General features: G+C 40.6%; 2 protein-coding genes across 4 annotated transcripts; both read right to left on the bottom strand.

The window, feature by feature from the left end:
• bmi1a (BMI1 proto-oncogene, polycomb ring finger a) lies at positions 1-9,047 on the bottom strand. 3 transcript variants are annotated; one of them, XM_084703015.1, is made up of 10 exons: positions 8,439-9,047; positions 4,811-4,941; positions 4,368-4,464; positions 3,940-3,995; positions 3,510-3,560; positions 2,896-3,004; positions 2,452-2,497; positions 2,106-2,204; positions 1,899-1,979; positions 1-1,321 (listed from the first exon to the last, which is right to left on the bottom strand). In XM_084703015.1, the coding sequence occupies exons 2-10, from the start codon at positions 4,926-4,928 to the stop codon at positions 1,007-1,009; spliced, it is 972 nt and encodes a 323-aa protein (XP_084559141.1). In that variant the 5' UTR covers positions 4,929-4,941; positions 8,439-9,047; the 3' UTR covers positions 1-1,006. The 3 variants fall into 3 exon arrangements, with proteins under 3 accessions (XP_084559141.1, XP_084559143.1, XP_084559142.1); XM_084703017.1 differs by lacking the exon at positions 8,439-9,047 and adding an exon at positions 5,432-5,580; XM_084703016.1 differs by lacking the exon at positions 8,439-9,047 and adding an exon at positions 5,039-5,418.
• A 601-nt stretch (positions 9,048-9,648) lies between these two features.
• commd3 (COMM domain containing 3) lies at positions 9,649-14,712 on the bottom strand. The gene is made up of 8 exons (XM_084703018.1): positions 14,531-14,712; positions 12,747-12,858; positions 12,489-12,552; positions 12,385-12,419; positions 11,367-11,427; positions 11,201-11,257; positions 11,051-11,113; positions 9,649-9,948 (listed from the first exon to the last, which is right to left on the bottom strand). Exons 1-8 carry the CDS (start codon positions 14,667-14,669, stop codon positions 9,889-9,891), a joined length of 591 nt encoding a protein of 196 aa, XP_084559144.1. The 5' UTR covers positions 14,670-14,712; the 3' UTR covers positions 9,649-9,888.
• Positions 14,713-15,016: the final 304 nt, after the last annotated feature.

The raw sequence follows: 15,016 nt of genomic DNA, 5'->3' as shown, positions 1-15,016 counted from the left end.
TTAAAGTGTAAAATGTTTTTATTTAGATGTTTTTATACTGTGCAACAGTAACAATACAATAGTTGTCCATACAATCGAGCGATACAAATACGAAGGACACGGGAGACATCAAAACATTTGTCATAGAGCGTGAAATGGGGGGTGAGGTTGGTGGATTTAGAATAGCAAATCATTCTCTGGAGCGAGAGAACACATGATGCAATCACTGATTTAATTTGCATCGTTATGTACATTATGAGCGTTTACACCTGCCAGTTTGCTTGGTGATCAGTATCAAAGATATAGGCCTATGAGTCAATGATAGCCTACTCAATTTGTTTCCACGGCAGCTACAAAAAAAGAAAAAGAAAACACGTTTCAAGTACCCTAGGCTAATTAAAGCGCTGTACATAAATAAACCAAGCAGCTCCTTATCTCTCCCAATCCCAAACACTGTCCCAAAATGTACGATTCTTGTTCTGTATGAATCCCATTATGGCCACTCTTATTTTTCTTCAAGACCGCATTGCGTTGCCAAGTGACAGAACTGAACTGGAGAGGAAACCAACCGTTTCAGACATCTCTAGGAATAAAAAGTTCATGACCATGCTTAAACTGATTGACAATAGGTTGGAAAACACACTTAAAATAGTGAACACATTTGTTTGGATAAATCATTAAAAGGAGAGAAAAAAAATATATAAAGGCTATCTTCAGTCATATCTGTAAAATAAAAATGCAGCTTTCAGGATACTAAAAGCTGGCCATTATATCCAACAGTCTCCCAACGCTGTTCCACTGCCAGCTTCGTCTTCATCACAAAACCTTAACCTGTTCCTATTGAAATGATTCACTTCCACTAAGTTAAACTTACACGTTTCATTATATTCATAAACAACAACAGTAATAAAAAAGAGAGCGTCTACGACAATGGAACTACGTTGGCATGGAAACGGTAGCTGAACGTTCTGGCGTTGGCTGGAGGGGGGGGGGGGTCATAGGTCAGGGGCCGGGTTCCGAGAGAGGGTCATCCAGAGGAGGTAGATGATCCGTTGATGGAGGCCTTGCGAGGTTTGCTGCTGAAGGCGTGCGGCCGGCCCTGGGCCGAGGTGGAGGCCCCGTTGAGGGCTCCAGGGCCGAGGGGGAAGGCTGTGTGAGGGGACTGTAGGTGGGTGCTGGGGCTGGGGAGGGAGGAGGAGGTGGAGGGGACGTCGGCAGGGCTGCTGGCCTTGTCGCTGGCCGAGTCACTCTCGGGCCCTGAGCGGCCGGCCCCTGCCTGCTGACTCAGCTTCATCTTCTTACAGCTGGGTCGCACGCGGTACTGGAGAGGCAACGGACCGTTCTGGAACGCAGAGGGCTGGATGATCATGCAGGGGCATAGGTTTGGTTTCATATGTGGGTGGGACAGTTTTTTAGATGTATACTGAGGATGTGTGTGTGTTTGCCGTTTTCAGAAAGACATTCCTCAGCCATGTATAATGAAACACACGCCCCTGTAATCATGTCATGTTTTATCATGCATTTTATTTAGAATGAGCTCCTAGGGTGGATCTGAACCTGCAACCTCTTGATCAGCAGTCAGACGCTCTACCACTGAGCTATACCCATGCCTGTGCTCTAACCACTAAGCTTTACCCATCCCCATGCTCTACCACTGAGCTATACCCATGCCTGTGCTCTAACCACTAACCTTTACCCATCCCCACTACACTGGCATTGTGTTCCGGTTGATGGAAATCATGTTTAAAAATGTATTGTACTTTAATCACATGCCGCATAAGACAATGATTTTTGCAGAAACAACAGTAGCTATATATTTACAAATGAAACCAAACGTTTAGACTGGAGAATAACCTTTTCCTGAAAGAAAGCAAATATCTATTTAAAATCTCAATTTATTTTATAAAGGATTATCTTACCCGTCTCCATGTGTATATGTAAGCTATGTCCATTAATGTGTAGTAATCTTTCAGAGGTTCATCTTCGTACATCACTTCAACCTTCAGAAGCAAAACAAGACATGATGTTGAGGACAAAAAGCACAACAACAAGGATTCTGATTCCAAAAGGAGGTGAAGTGAAGAGTATTGAGCCCCACACACACGCACACACACGGTGTCTCCTACCTGGTAGTTGCTGGGAATGTCCATCTTACTGCGCAGGAACTTCCTCAGGTGCATCACCGTCATGGCTGCCGGACACTGCAGGTACCGCTTGTGATTGGCCTAAACAAAGCATCATCATCATCACCCATATGGAGAGAAAAAACTAAACAACGCTTCTCTTCAGTGTTTATATATAAATAAGTAGATAAATTGCAAGGCAGAAGAAAAAATATTGAGGTTGTTGGCCCACACTGCGATCATGCTAGGAACATACATGTGCTTTAACTGTGTAAATTCATATTTTTTATCAGAGGAGAGGAGCATGCAGTGAGTTGCCATGGTTTCCACATGACCAGACCAGACATACCTGTTCTTTAGGATGCTTGTCCTCCGTCAACAGAGCGTGCTTAACCCTTCACAGACACACACCAGGGAAATCAGAGTGTGTTCATATTATTCAATAATATACAGAAAATATATAGTTACAATACTGGATAGTGTTAAATAACTATGTGCCTTCTACTAAATGTAAGCACTAGGAACAACATTTTTTAAATATGTCCTAACTGATTTATTTTTTACTGATGTTAAGCTTATAAATTATACAGTTAAATAGTAATAAATTAAATAATTCAGATGTATTTTTCATAATCAGCCTACGATATGATTACAAACTTTATTGTCTCTGAGTACATATACCTAATAACTTAGTTATTCAAGCGTTACACATAGAAAGCACTACAAAAAAAAAAGAGAAAGAAAATAAAATAATTGTCACTGAGAAGAACAAATGGAGATGAGCATGTTTTACTTGTTCTGGTCATAGAACTCGATGGAGAGGCTGATGATCTCATCGTCTGTGATGATTCTCTTATCCTCATCAGCCACCTCGCCCCGATCCTCGTTCGACCCGTTTGTAGCTGAGAGAGAGAGAACGAACGAACGAAAGAGAAAGAGGGATGAAGACAGCATTAGAAAGAGGAGAAAGAGAGAATGAGCAAAAAGACAGAGAGAAAAAGGGAAGAGAGACCGGTATGAACATGCAATTTTCCAAAAACAGCACTCTGTCTTATGACAGACTACACCCACAAAATGTATGCAGTGAAAACATGAGGCTGTTTATCGTTGCATTGTGCTGGTGAATAAAGACATGTCCTTGACTCTAACCACCTAAGTGCTATTACACTTCTGAGCCTTGATATCTGCTGTCCTTTAATGAACCATTTTTGTGTGTCGCTCTGGATAAAAGTGCCTGTGGAATGAGTGAAATGTGAAATCTAATAAAAGGTACGCTAGAGGGTAAATGTCTAATCTGAACATTATTTGTCATCCACAGAGTAAGTGTAAAGATCATTATTAATTTATTTGATAATAACATGAACAGAAACTTTTCAGCATGAAAAAAAAAGCTGTTGTAAAACGAACCATCTACAGCTGGATGCTCTGCATAGAAATCTCTCCTCCTCTTCATCTCATCTGGGGAGAAAAATATTAGGTCCCAAGTCAATTTAAAAAAAAATATTCTCACTGTCCATCACAACTCAGATATTGTTGCATTAATAATACAAATTGCTGATTACCGAAAGAATTTCACTTGATTCCATGCAAATAACCTATTTATATCATATATTTGTTAAATTACATCATATTCATATAGCTATTTGTTTATAAAAAAATAATTCATATATAAGTGTGATTTTCAATCTAAATAATTTGGTTTCTGAATCCATGGGATAGTACTTAAAGGAGGTAAAGACATTTCTCCTTTTTGTTAACTAAAAACCACAAAAACAAACAACCAGAACAACTTCCATTTAGAACACAGAAAGTGAGACCAACGGTAAACTGATCTTACTTTTGAAGAGACCAGGAACCAGCTTGTAAACTATGTCTTGAAGAGTTTTGTCAGACCTTAAAAGATAGGAACAGTTTCATGAATAGTGTGGATTATCAGACAATCCTACCATATCACCGTCTTTAGTCGGTGTTTCAAATAAAAACTATTTTAACGAGTAATAATCTCCTAGCCAAGAACAATATATTTTTTAAACTTCATCCAAATAGGAAGCTGGTGGACACTTATCAACTGAAAAACTTCTAAGGGATTTCCTCTGGGGTGGTAACTATCAGGTACTCAAGGTTCTGACTTCGCTAAAGAAAAAACACACCATTATTCATTTTTATACTGGCCCTGCTGCCAATATTGACATGTGGCAGAGCTCTGACTTGGGTCTGAGGTTGGGCCTGACTGAAGCTATGAGGGACACTGCCTGGCATCCTCACCTGATGTGGAGGAGAGGTTTGGTTTTGTGCACCTGCACGTCACAGATAGGGCAGTACTTGCTGGTCTCCAGGTAACGGACTATGCACATCTTGCAAACTGTAACCCGTTGAGAAACCAAGCGTTAAGTTATTCAACATGTGTATGCACAGCTCATTTCAGCTAAGTATGTCTACCACAATGGATCAACTGTTACTAAAGAGGGGTTTCAAGTCAACATGTAAAATATTTATATTATTAACGGTTACTGTGATAGCGAATCCTGTTTATTCTTTTATTGGTTTGTCCTACACACTGCATCCTTATACTCTAATGCTTACTAACCAATTAAAAATAAACTGTATTGGATTGCCTTCATGTAAATGTTTCGTTGCCCATTGCCAAAGCTTTTTATTTTGTATGAAAGGCAACTCTCTTGAACGTTACAAAGTGTTCCAGAACTTACATGAATGCAAACATTCTATTATTGTCGTCGCGTCGATGAAGTATCCGCCACACAGAACACACATGAGATGCGGGTTAAGCTCGGTTATCTTGATTCTAGTTGTTCGATGCATCGTCATGGGATGGACAGTCCTAACAGCGACAACCAGCACGGGGGGAGAAAAATACACGTTAGACAATACGTTTTTATACGTTAATAATATTGGCACACCGAGAGAACTGACTTTACCCAGTTTGCTCTGGTCAATCATCACATGCTGAATAATTTAAACCATTTGGAGGGGGGTTGTTTTGTCGGTGTTAAAGAAACATCATACTTTATGCTAATACTATAACAACCAAATGAACGGCTTGGTCGTTCTCAGAGTACGACAACTGGGGGGTGGAGATATTATTCAACGTTGAAAGGAGAGCATTCAAAACCACGTGTTACAGATTGGAGACCAATCTCGAGCCTCCCACCCTATCACCATGACACAACAGTGCCCCTGAATCGTCCAAAGAATTTGGTGGCACACTGACAAGGACTAAGGCTTCACTCAACGTCGTACCAGTTAGACGTTATAATGCGTGTTAGAGAAATAAAACAAGTGTTTAAGGACGCGCAAATCAGAGAGTTCACCAGTGGAGAGAACAAGCGTTGATTTGGATGGATTTAAGTTATATTTCTGGCCATTCTAGTAATTTATTATCCGTCAAACTCGCGGGTGCAGAGAAAAACACTGAATCACACCGTCTCAGGTGTAACACACACGAAGAATCTGTCCGTTTCTATGGCAACTTCGGTTGCACTACTTGGCATCTTGCCCGTGACCAATCAGAGAAGACTCGGTTTATGACAAATGTAATCACTAATTCCGCTTATGATACATGGACGAATAATAGGCTACATGTCTGTCCGTCCCTTGCATTGCAAAGTGGGTACCGCTGGTCCCGACATCATGGCTGCCATTTTGAAAAAAAAAAAAAAAAACTCGAAAAAATAATGATGCGATTTTATTTATATGGAGCAAAATTTTTCCACAACCGTATTTGCATTGTCTTACTCTTCGTTGATGTGCCTTGCCTTATTCTTGTGCGCACAGGTGTAATTAAACAAAACGTAGGCTAGTTTTGACAACGTTTTCTGTTGATTGTGCCGTTTCCGTATGCGTGCTGCAATACCAAGCATAAGTTATTGGCAGTCAGTGGAACAACACCACAGCTCGACCTCCACACACCGTCTGAACGTCTCTTATCCAAGTTTATGCACAACTAAATCTATACACTGCATGGGTATATTCAGCAGTCGTGCATGACGACTGAAACCCAGACTATACAGGCAACATATCCAGCATTTAACGCTGAAGACCGATGCCTGTTTATGCCTAAACGAGACTTTGATCAAAACTTTGTCTACGGAACAAATAATTGCAAATTAGTTTTTTGTTCTTCCAGTAAGTCGACACAGCCAGTAAGTCCGCACAACCTACACAAAATAATATAGTCTAACGTCAACACAAATGAATAGTGAGCGTCTTCATTTGACTATAACGCGTTCTATAAATCACAAGATGGGTCATGAAGCTGCTAATACGACCACCATATAAATATGTTGAAACTACAAAAACACGTTCATGCGCACATCATCCATGTAGCTACAGCCTTCACGCCTGACATGCATTCCAAACGGAATATCATTCACGGTAATGAGGAGAAAGGACATGCAACAGCACATTACATAATAAACTTAGAGTCAAATTGTTTTTAAGAAATACATAATTCTGACTCCTGAGAAAGGTCGCAGCCGCCGTTATGACACAGGGTCCTCGCTGCCACCTGGAGAAGGATGATAAAAGGCGGATTTTGAGATTGCCGACTTCAGTGACGCATCCTGAGTAGCCTAACGTAAACACTGTTACCCCATCAATCGATCGACTACATGTTTGCACAACTGTTATCGCTATAGCCTACCATAAGACTGCCCATAACAAATCTCATTGTGTTTGCTTCCAGTGAATCTACAAGGGGGCACAGACTCATACCAGATCAAATCCATAAAAGCCCGTGCATGGTTTAAATTGGAATTGCTTTCATTCTTGACTCAAATTAGTCCACATTAGAAAAGCGACCCTGGTGACGGCATACGTTACATACCGACCTATTAATGGGAATGCGTCACGTGCGAGATACGATGTCACAGTACAAAATTAACCCAAAAGGCTCGAGACCTCGAGGTTATTCAGTCTAGCACGCTATATAATGGACCCCCCTCCACCATGCTCAATTTATTTTAAATAAAATGTATAGGTCTAAACCCTGTTATCTTTGTGGTGGGACCTTGTTTGAATTCCACTTATACTGCAACAAAGCACAGCTTTGAATCAACCACGGTCTCGAGCTTGAAGACAGCTAAATTAACACGGGCAAATGTTCAGAGTTGGGCTTCGCTTTGATACTCTGTAGTCAATCATGATCGAAAAGCAACTCGGAATAATAACGCTGGACATTATTATATCCTCCAAAGATGGCATTGACGTAACGACGTTACAAAGTCGCTGCCAGCGCAAGACTTCTGTTAAAGGCTCTGTAAGAGGGACACTCAATAGGCGTTCATGACGCGGCAACATAAAGGCACAAACAACTAAAACGATTCAACACAGACCCTGGATGTACACATTCTTAACCCTAATATTTGGGCCCTGTTCAAAACTTGGGTTGCTTAATTCACACGTACAAACAGTGTTATCTGACCACGCAATGCAGAGCCGCTATAGAACAGTTTCCAATTGCAAATATTAACAAACATCAGTGTTTTAAACTGGTGTGGACATATCATCTCCCTTAACATGTCATTGGGGCGTTTATAAAGCTATGAAGACACCACTGAATATTGCATTTAGACACAGCCTAATTCAAATAGGCTATGTTTGGGACTACTGAGATAACGCCCAATCAAAGTACTCACCACCAGCGCACAATGTTGACAAAAACGATAAAACTGTGCAGACTCGGTGACAACCTTGACAGGGATTGTTCACTCTTTTTACGTGAAATTTTGTTTTAACAAACTGATAGATTTTAAATATTGGCGACGTGATGGTTCACCAGTCGTCCTGCAGATAGGACAGTCCACCAAATGAAGAACTTAAGTTAATAAATCCATAACCCGGCAACCTATGCGTAAAGCAAAAACAGTGACCAGTTACCAACATCTAGAAGATCATATTTCTATAAAATGAAGACATTGTGAGTAAATATATCAATAAGGGGGGCCGTTTGAGTTTTGGCCACGGTGAACATCTCCATAATCTCGGTCTTGTTCGATCGAGATCACAGACTTTGAAGAAATATAAACGGCGTTAACGTAGGTTTCAAAAAACAATACTAACCAGTTGCTTACATTAAACAGTGTAGAACGCAATTCGTTTTTCTATGACATGCATTGACAATGTGTGTAGGAGAAGGGGTCATAATTTAGAAAGCAGCGAGGACAGTCAGTGCTCCACGTCGGTAAGCGCGAGCCACTGTCAAAGCCCTGCATCCACCATGGATCGGTCCACATTCGTACGCACGAAAATCACAATTAAGTGCACGGGACCAATTTGTAAATTATCCTTTGGTAAGAACAGATATCGAATTTTACATACCCAATGGCTCGGCCGGTGAACTGTGAGACTGGAGACGAATAGACAATGAAAGTTAGGAGGCGATCAGCAGAAAATGAATATGAGCCGAGGCGCCATCTTGAAACTAGCTGCAGACGCTGTCAATTGCTCAGAGCGCAAGGCAAAGCGGAGCTCATTTCAGATGCGCAAAACTCGTATTTTTCTCCCGTTTTTGACTTGGAGTGCGTGTAATATCTATTCTTGCCGTAGATTCCAGACTTTCGACTGTGCGTCCCAAACAGTCAGATATCGTTAACGATAACTTTGCCTCCAAAATCGGCCCCTTGAAAAATGCAGCAGAGTGTGCTCTGTGGAAACTGACACCGTCCCCAAAATGGCTTGTGGTTCGACCGCCCCGCTCTGATCACGTGGTCTCATTCCTTAAGGGTGGCCTGGAAATTAGTGTCGGTGTATGCGAACCTCGCTAGTTTACGTTCACAATGTATTGTACTTCAACACAAAGAATTTCATTTCGCGTCCACAGTTTAAATGCTACTAAGCATATTACTCTAAGCTTTTGATAACACAGCACGTTACGTGCTGTCACGACAACAGTAAGTTGTAGCATCGCTGCTTGGTGAACAATACGATTCTACCAGAAACAGAGTCGTTGCTTTTCATCGACAGTTCATCTTCCTGAGAGCCAGCCCTCTGCCTTGCTTATTTAATAAATAGGCTACGTAGAGCAAGTGGATAGCCTTGCGTAGGTAACCAATAACGAAAGGTCCAATTATACACGTGAGCCACGTCGATAATTCCACTAACGTGAGTGAAAGAAAAATAGCCTACGTCTTGAATATCTAAATAGTAGCCTTTATTCGAGCCATGTTGAGGTGATGGATAAACCAAGACTATACTCTCACATAATTGCCATTAGGTTCACGCTCTCTCCTCCTCGGGGTATAGCTACCCCCCGCCCCCCACACCCCAGAAAACACGGGTCAAACAGGAGCACTGGAGGCTATATTCCGATAGAATATCTTTCTTCACGGAGGCTATTCCAATTTAGCGACATACAGCCTAATAAAGACTTCATCTCTGGACAGGGCTCCTTGACTTGAACGTGATGGCATTACAACCCGCAGCATGATGGTCTACATCTAAATAAGCAGATTCCATTATACCGCGACTGAGGATTAATTACATTAAAGATTTATAAAATAGCCTACACAAGCAGTCAAATAAGAGAACAGTCATTTCATAAACTTTATTGCAAATCGGTATAGACAGAGCCTACGACTCAAGCCAAGTTAGTTATAGGCCATTATCTATGAATTTAATGTCAAAGAATAAAACAGGAAAAGTATGAACGCTCGGTGAAAATTCCGGTGTCAGCGGCAGGCTATATTTAAGGTGAGTGAGCAGGGAAGAGTATAAGGATCCATTCGGAAACCGGACTCCACTGTTCTCGCAGGGCGTCTCCGCTAGGAGTTCAGAACTGCGTAGCTTTCTCCAGACTCTTGGCCGCATCTTTCATCTTCCCCATCAGATCCTAAACACAAGGCAACATCGGTTCATTTCAACATCGTGGAGACGCTCTAACATTTTTATTCTGACTTAATACGCGTCGGCATTCTTCAACCAGAACTAGGTAGAAAAGAAAGCATTTACAGAGGTCATCTAAATATTTATGTCAGATAATTTACACAGAGGAAACATATAGATTAACTTAAATTGCGATCCGTTTGTGGAGAAGTAGGAGACTTGTTAAGACGATAGATTTCACGAGAATAACGTAGGCTACTAAAAATTAAGCGCAACAGTTAACTTTCTATGACATCCCAAAAAAGACTAGGAGTTCTTCACACATAAGAGCCTATATGCAACATAAATACTGTAGTCTATCTACAGTAGCCTATAGTACTGTAGTACAACATAGTATAGGCTACTGTACCGTCTTAGAAAACCACTGCAGATACATTTAGTCAAATTCATAGGGGCACCTTATGAAGAAGCCGTTATGGACAATGTTATGTGACAAACGCAGTGTTAACGCAATTAGACACGATGTAAACTATAAACACCCAAGGCAAAGAGCGCATTTCCCTGACGTACAATTCACACAAGTTTAGTAAAGGACCAAATGCTGCACAGTCAACGTTATTTGATGTGTGCGGTGTGTTAAAACAAAATAAGGTTGTATTCGTTTCTTGATGCATGTGCCATGACACCTTATAGAGAGGCCGTATTCGAGGAGGAATAACAATGGTCAAGTCATTCAAATGTGTACAACATGATTTTATGATGAAAGCTTTATTTCACATTATTGATGATTGCATCGTTTTTTAAATGTGCTCTGCCATGTTTCTACAACAGCTAAGCTAATGGTACTGATTTGCATTGATAAAGTTACAGTTTCTATATAACGTGATAACTTGTGTGATTTGCATTTGTTAAATGAACTCAAATATATCTTTAAAATAGTACAGACAAACCAGTAGATGACACCGGTATCACCAGCATTTATTCAGCATTATAAATGTGTCAAAACTAAGGACCATATACAACTCTGATATGTTAATGTGAATATTGTAAACCTAATTTCTACCCAACTTTTGCACGAAAAAGTGCAAGTTTCTAACTAAATACTTTACCTGCAGTTGCTCCATTGTACAATTAAATTGAACGTCGTCTAAAGACCTTCCCATGTCGCCATTCTGTAAAGAAGGAAACCCGTAAGAGACAAGGAGGCCAATGAGCTACATTTTTAATTTCTGTAAATAAATACAAATAAAAATACACACCTCGACGTTTAGGGAAATAAGGTAGGAAGGCTCGTTGACCTTGTGCACGTGCCCGTTCTGCAAAAAAAAGACAAACGTGCTATAGTCCTACATTGCCATAACCCAGTTTTAACCAACTATTACCTTTAGTCGCTTAGTAATATTGATATTACAACTCTATCCCTACCTTAATGCGATACTCTAGACGCCACGATACGTCATTGACATGGGGTGGACCACTTCCTATACTGCAAAAGGAAAGAACAATTCAGAAGATTCAATGATGACAGCTTAAAATGTGTTAAGCACCAATAAATAAATGAAATGTAGTCTAATATACATGTAAAGCTAATCAAAACCACAAATATTTTCGGAATAAGCTACGTCTCTTTTATAACTCACTATCGTTAACGATATTGGAAATACTCCGTTTAACAAATTGCACGAAACAGGGAACGAAAGGACAGATTCTTGTTCTAACGTTTGGTTGTCAACACAACAACAAAGACCACAATCAGCGTGATTAATTACAATGTAAATGTCTCTTTTATCAATGCAATACAAACAAATGCTACTCGTAAAAGCCATAGAACACTAAAACACCATAGAAAAAAATAAAACAATTTAAATAGCTTGATTGAGCCAAATTGTAAAATCACACACGTGCACTGGCTCAGAAAGACGTAAACGATGACAGACCGAGGACAACATTCTCGAATGTTATAATTGTCTACCTTTAGTGAATAAATATAATTAGAACACACTTAAACATGTATTAAAATGACTAAGAATACGGTAAGACTAAACGTTGTAAAAGTTAAGGTATTCATTGATCAAAGAAAGGCAGTTTAAGGATGACTCATCCATCTTCTCCTTCCACTTGACAATAGTTTAACAATTCAACAGTTTAATGAAACTGTATTGAATACTCTCAGACAACCGTTTTTATTTAATTTATTTATCAACTCATGGTGTGAAACTGAGCAAGGTTGTAGATTAAGGTTAAAGTTTTACAGTGTAAAAACTGCTGTATGATGGATCAATCAGTGAACCTACAAAATGCACATTATTTCTATATGAAGGATTTTATGAAACATGCAATAAAATTACTTGTGTCATTAAAAACGCTGCCCAGTGAACACTGTAATCATCATCAATGAATAACATAATGTATTTAAAACGCTGTGTGCTAAGCTATAACTTACCTTGACAATAGGGTTTCTAGGTCACCTTTATGTTTCTGTGGAGAGAAAAAGTTATGAGCAATGATCCCTCAGCAATAAGAAATGGACAAATATGAAACACTTACCTGGAATAAACTGTAGAACACTTCCGCTCTTTCAGACTCAAACCGGTTGTCCTCGAGGCAGGAGCTGAATGACACAGTAACCAATATTTACACTTTTTCGCTATTGTTGGCATCTGTAAATAAGTTTGAATAGTTTCAGTATTGACCTTATATATAATACCACATCACCCACAAATTAACACATCTCTGACAATGGGAGGTGCTTGATACTTTCAACACGTGTAAAAACAGCAGCCTGTGTCAAATCTGAACATGTACCTTATGGTGGACTTGTCTGCGTTTAGTTTGACTCCCTCCAGTATGCAGGAGGTCACTGCCACGTGACACTGTTTCAGACACACCTGCTCGATTAGTTTAAACTCAGGCTGATCTAGATTCAAAAACAAAACTGTGTAGTTAGTCCCAAAAAAACGTATTTTCCTCACCCCCAGATATAAACCCTGGCGTTGGTCTCTCTGGGTCTACCCATGTACAGCCCTGTTACGGTAAGTTTGCTTTACGTTTGGGTTTCACACTATATAAATATATACACTCACCCACTATAACATTATGACCACCTGCCAAAAATTGTCTAGGCCCCGTTTTGCCGCAAAAACAGCCCTAACCCCTTTGCTGCAGTAGCGCCCTTTGACGGTAGCAGCAGATCCTGTAAGTCATGTTGTGAGGTTGAGCCTCCAGGGATCACACTTGTTTGTCCAGCACATCCCACAGATGCTCAGTGGGATGTAGATCTGGGGAAGTCAACACCTTGAACTGGTGTTCCTCAAACCATTCCTGAACAATTTTTGCTTTTTGGCAGGACACATTATCCTGCTGAAAGATGCGACTGCCATCATGGAAAGGGTGTACGTGGTCTGCAGCAATGTTTAAGCTGGTGGTACGTGTCAAAGTAACATCCACATAAATGTCAGGACCCAAGGTGTCCCAAGCATCACACTGCCTCTGCAGGTTTGCCTTCTTCCCATAGTGCACCCTGGTGCCATGTGTTCCCCAGGTAAGCAATGCACACGCACCCAGCCATCCATGTGATGTTGATGCTTCTATAACACATAAACTTTGAGGACAAAATGTTCACTTTCCTGCCTAATATATCCCACCCACTGGCAGATGCCATGACAACGAGATAGTTGAAGTGAATAACACTGTCAGTGGTCATAATGTTATGGCTGACAGGGAGAGAGACTTACAAAGGAAGAGACATACAGACACAGAGGCTGAAAGAGAGACACAGGGCAGAGACAGAGAAATAGATATAGACATAGAGAAAGAAGGAAAGAGACAGTGAGAAACAGTGTGAGACTGGCAGACAGACAAACAAACTTCCTCCTACACTGTAAACCATTCTAATAAAAAATAAGGAATATTAACTTTAGCAAATTCCACTCTGTAATCTCAGATGTAAAAGATCTTAATAGCCTCTCAAAAGAATCATGGTCCTTGGAGAAGGGTATATCTTGCTGCTCAATATGTATCAACATGGCACACCAGGAAGGACAGTGAAGGACCCCCACACACACCACATAATTCATCACAACAAATACATTGAATCAATGCTTTCATCTATATCTATGTATTTAATTGATATTTGATGCTTTGGCAACATTGTTATCGTGACATTCGTGCCAGTAAAGGACATTTGAATTGAATTGAGAGAGCTTATGTCGATGTGACCCTTGTGTTTGTGAATATTCAAGTTCAGTTCAGCTTTATAATCAGACTCAAGAGTCTCTTCAGTCAATCCCAGTCTATTAGCGTTGCTAACGTCTACAGCCTGGATCTGATTAGGCTGTGGTTCACACAATATCCACCCAGCTCATATCCGTGTATCCTAGTGAATACAAGCACTCCCACAATAGGGTGAACGTCGTCTTGTGACTCCCGACAACCGTAAACATGCAAAACACACTCGTAGACGGCGACGATGTCACATTATTTTTGTTTTTCAAGTGCTGCAAAACCATCACACCGAGGGTCTGTCAATTCAAAGAAAACCGGAAGAAGTTGAGGCAAACAAAGACGATTTGCAGAGGCGACGATCTTACCTAGAATACTGTGATCAGAATGGGCAGAGAGTAAACTTCGAAAAGCAACCTCTATTAACACGGTGAAGGTTTTCAAGTCGAAAACCGTCGGATCTGCCAGCGTCTGCAGCCCTCTCTGCACAGACTCCGACAACTCCATCTTGCGCGAAGAATGACCCACCACACTAAATCACGTGATGTGATCAGATGACGCATGCAGCGCGCAACACGAGCGGAACAGACTGGGCGCGAGAGCTTTGGTCCTATAAGGTTTACCAATGAAAATTACAGAGTAAACGACTAAGGCTATTATTGCTGGGTCATCAATAGTATTAAAATATGTTCGTGATGTATGGCGATTCCAACTCCTGGCTAAGATTTTCATGGACGGCTATATTTTCCACCGTGCCACAATAAAGACGTGTCATAGGGAACGTAGGCTAATGGCACCACTGAAATTCAATAGCCTACTCTACAAGTTTGGGTTACGATGGCGTATAGAGACTG

The sequence above is a fragment of the Hypomesus nipponensis genome, chromosome 8 (genome assembly GCF_054491055.1).
Source record: "Hypomesus nipponensis isolate SF chromosome 8, ASM5449105v1, whole genome shotgun sequence".
NCBI classification, from domain to species: Eukaryota; Metazoa; Chordata; class Actinopteri; order Osmeriformes; family Osmeridae; genus Hypomesus; species Hypomesus nipponensis.
This window is presented reverse-complemented; position numbering and strand designations above follow the sequence as displayed.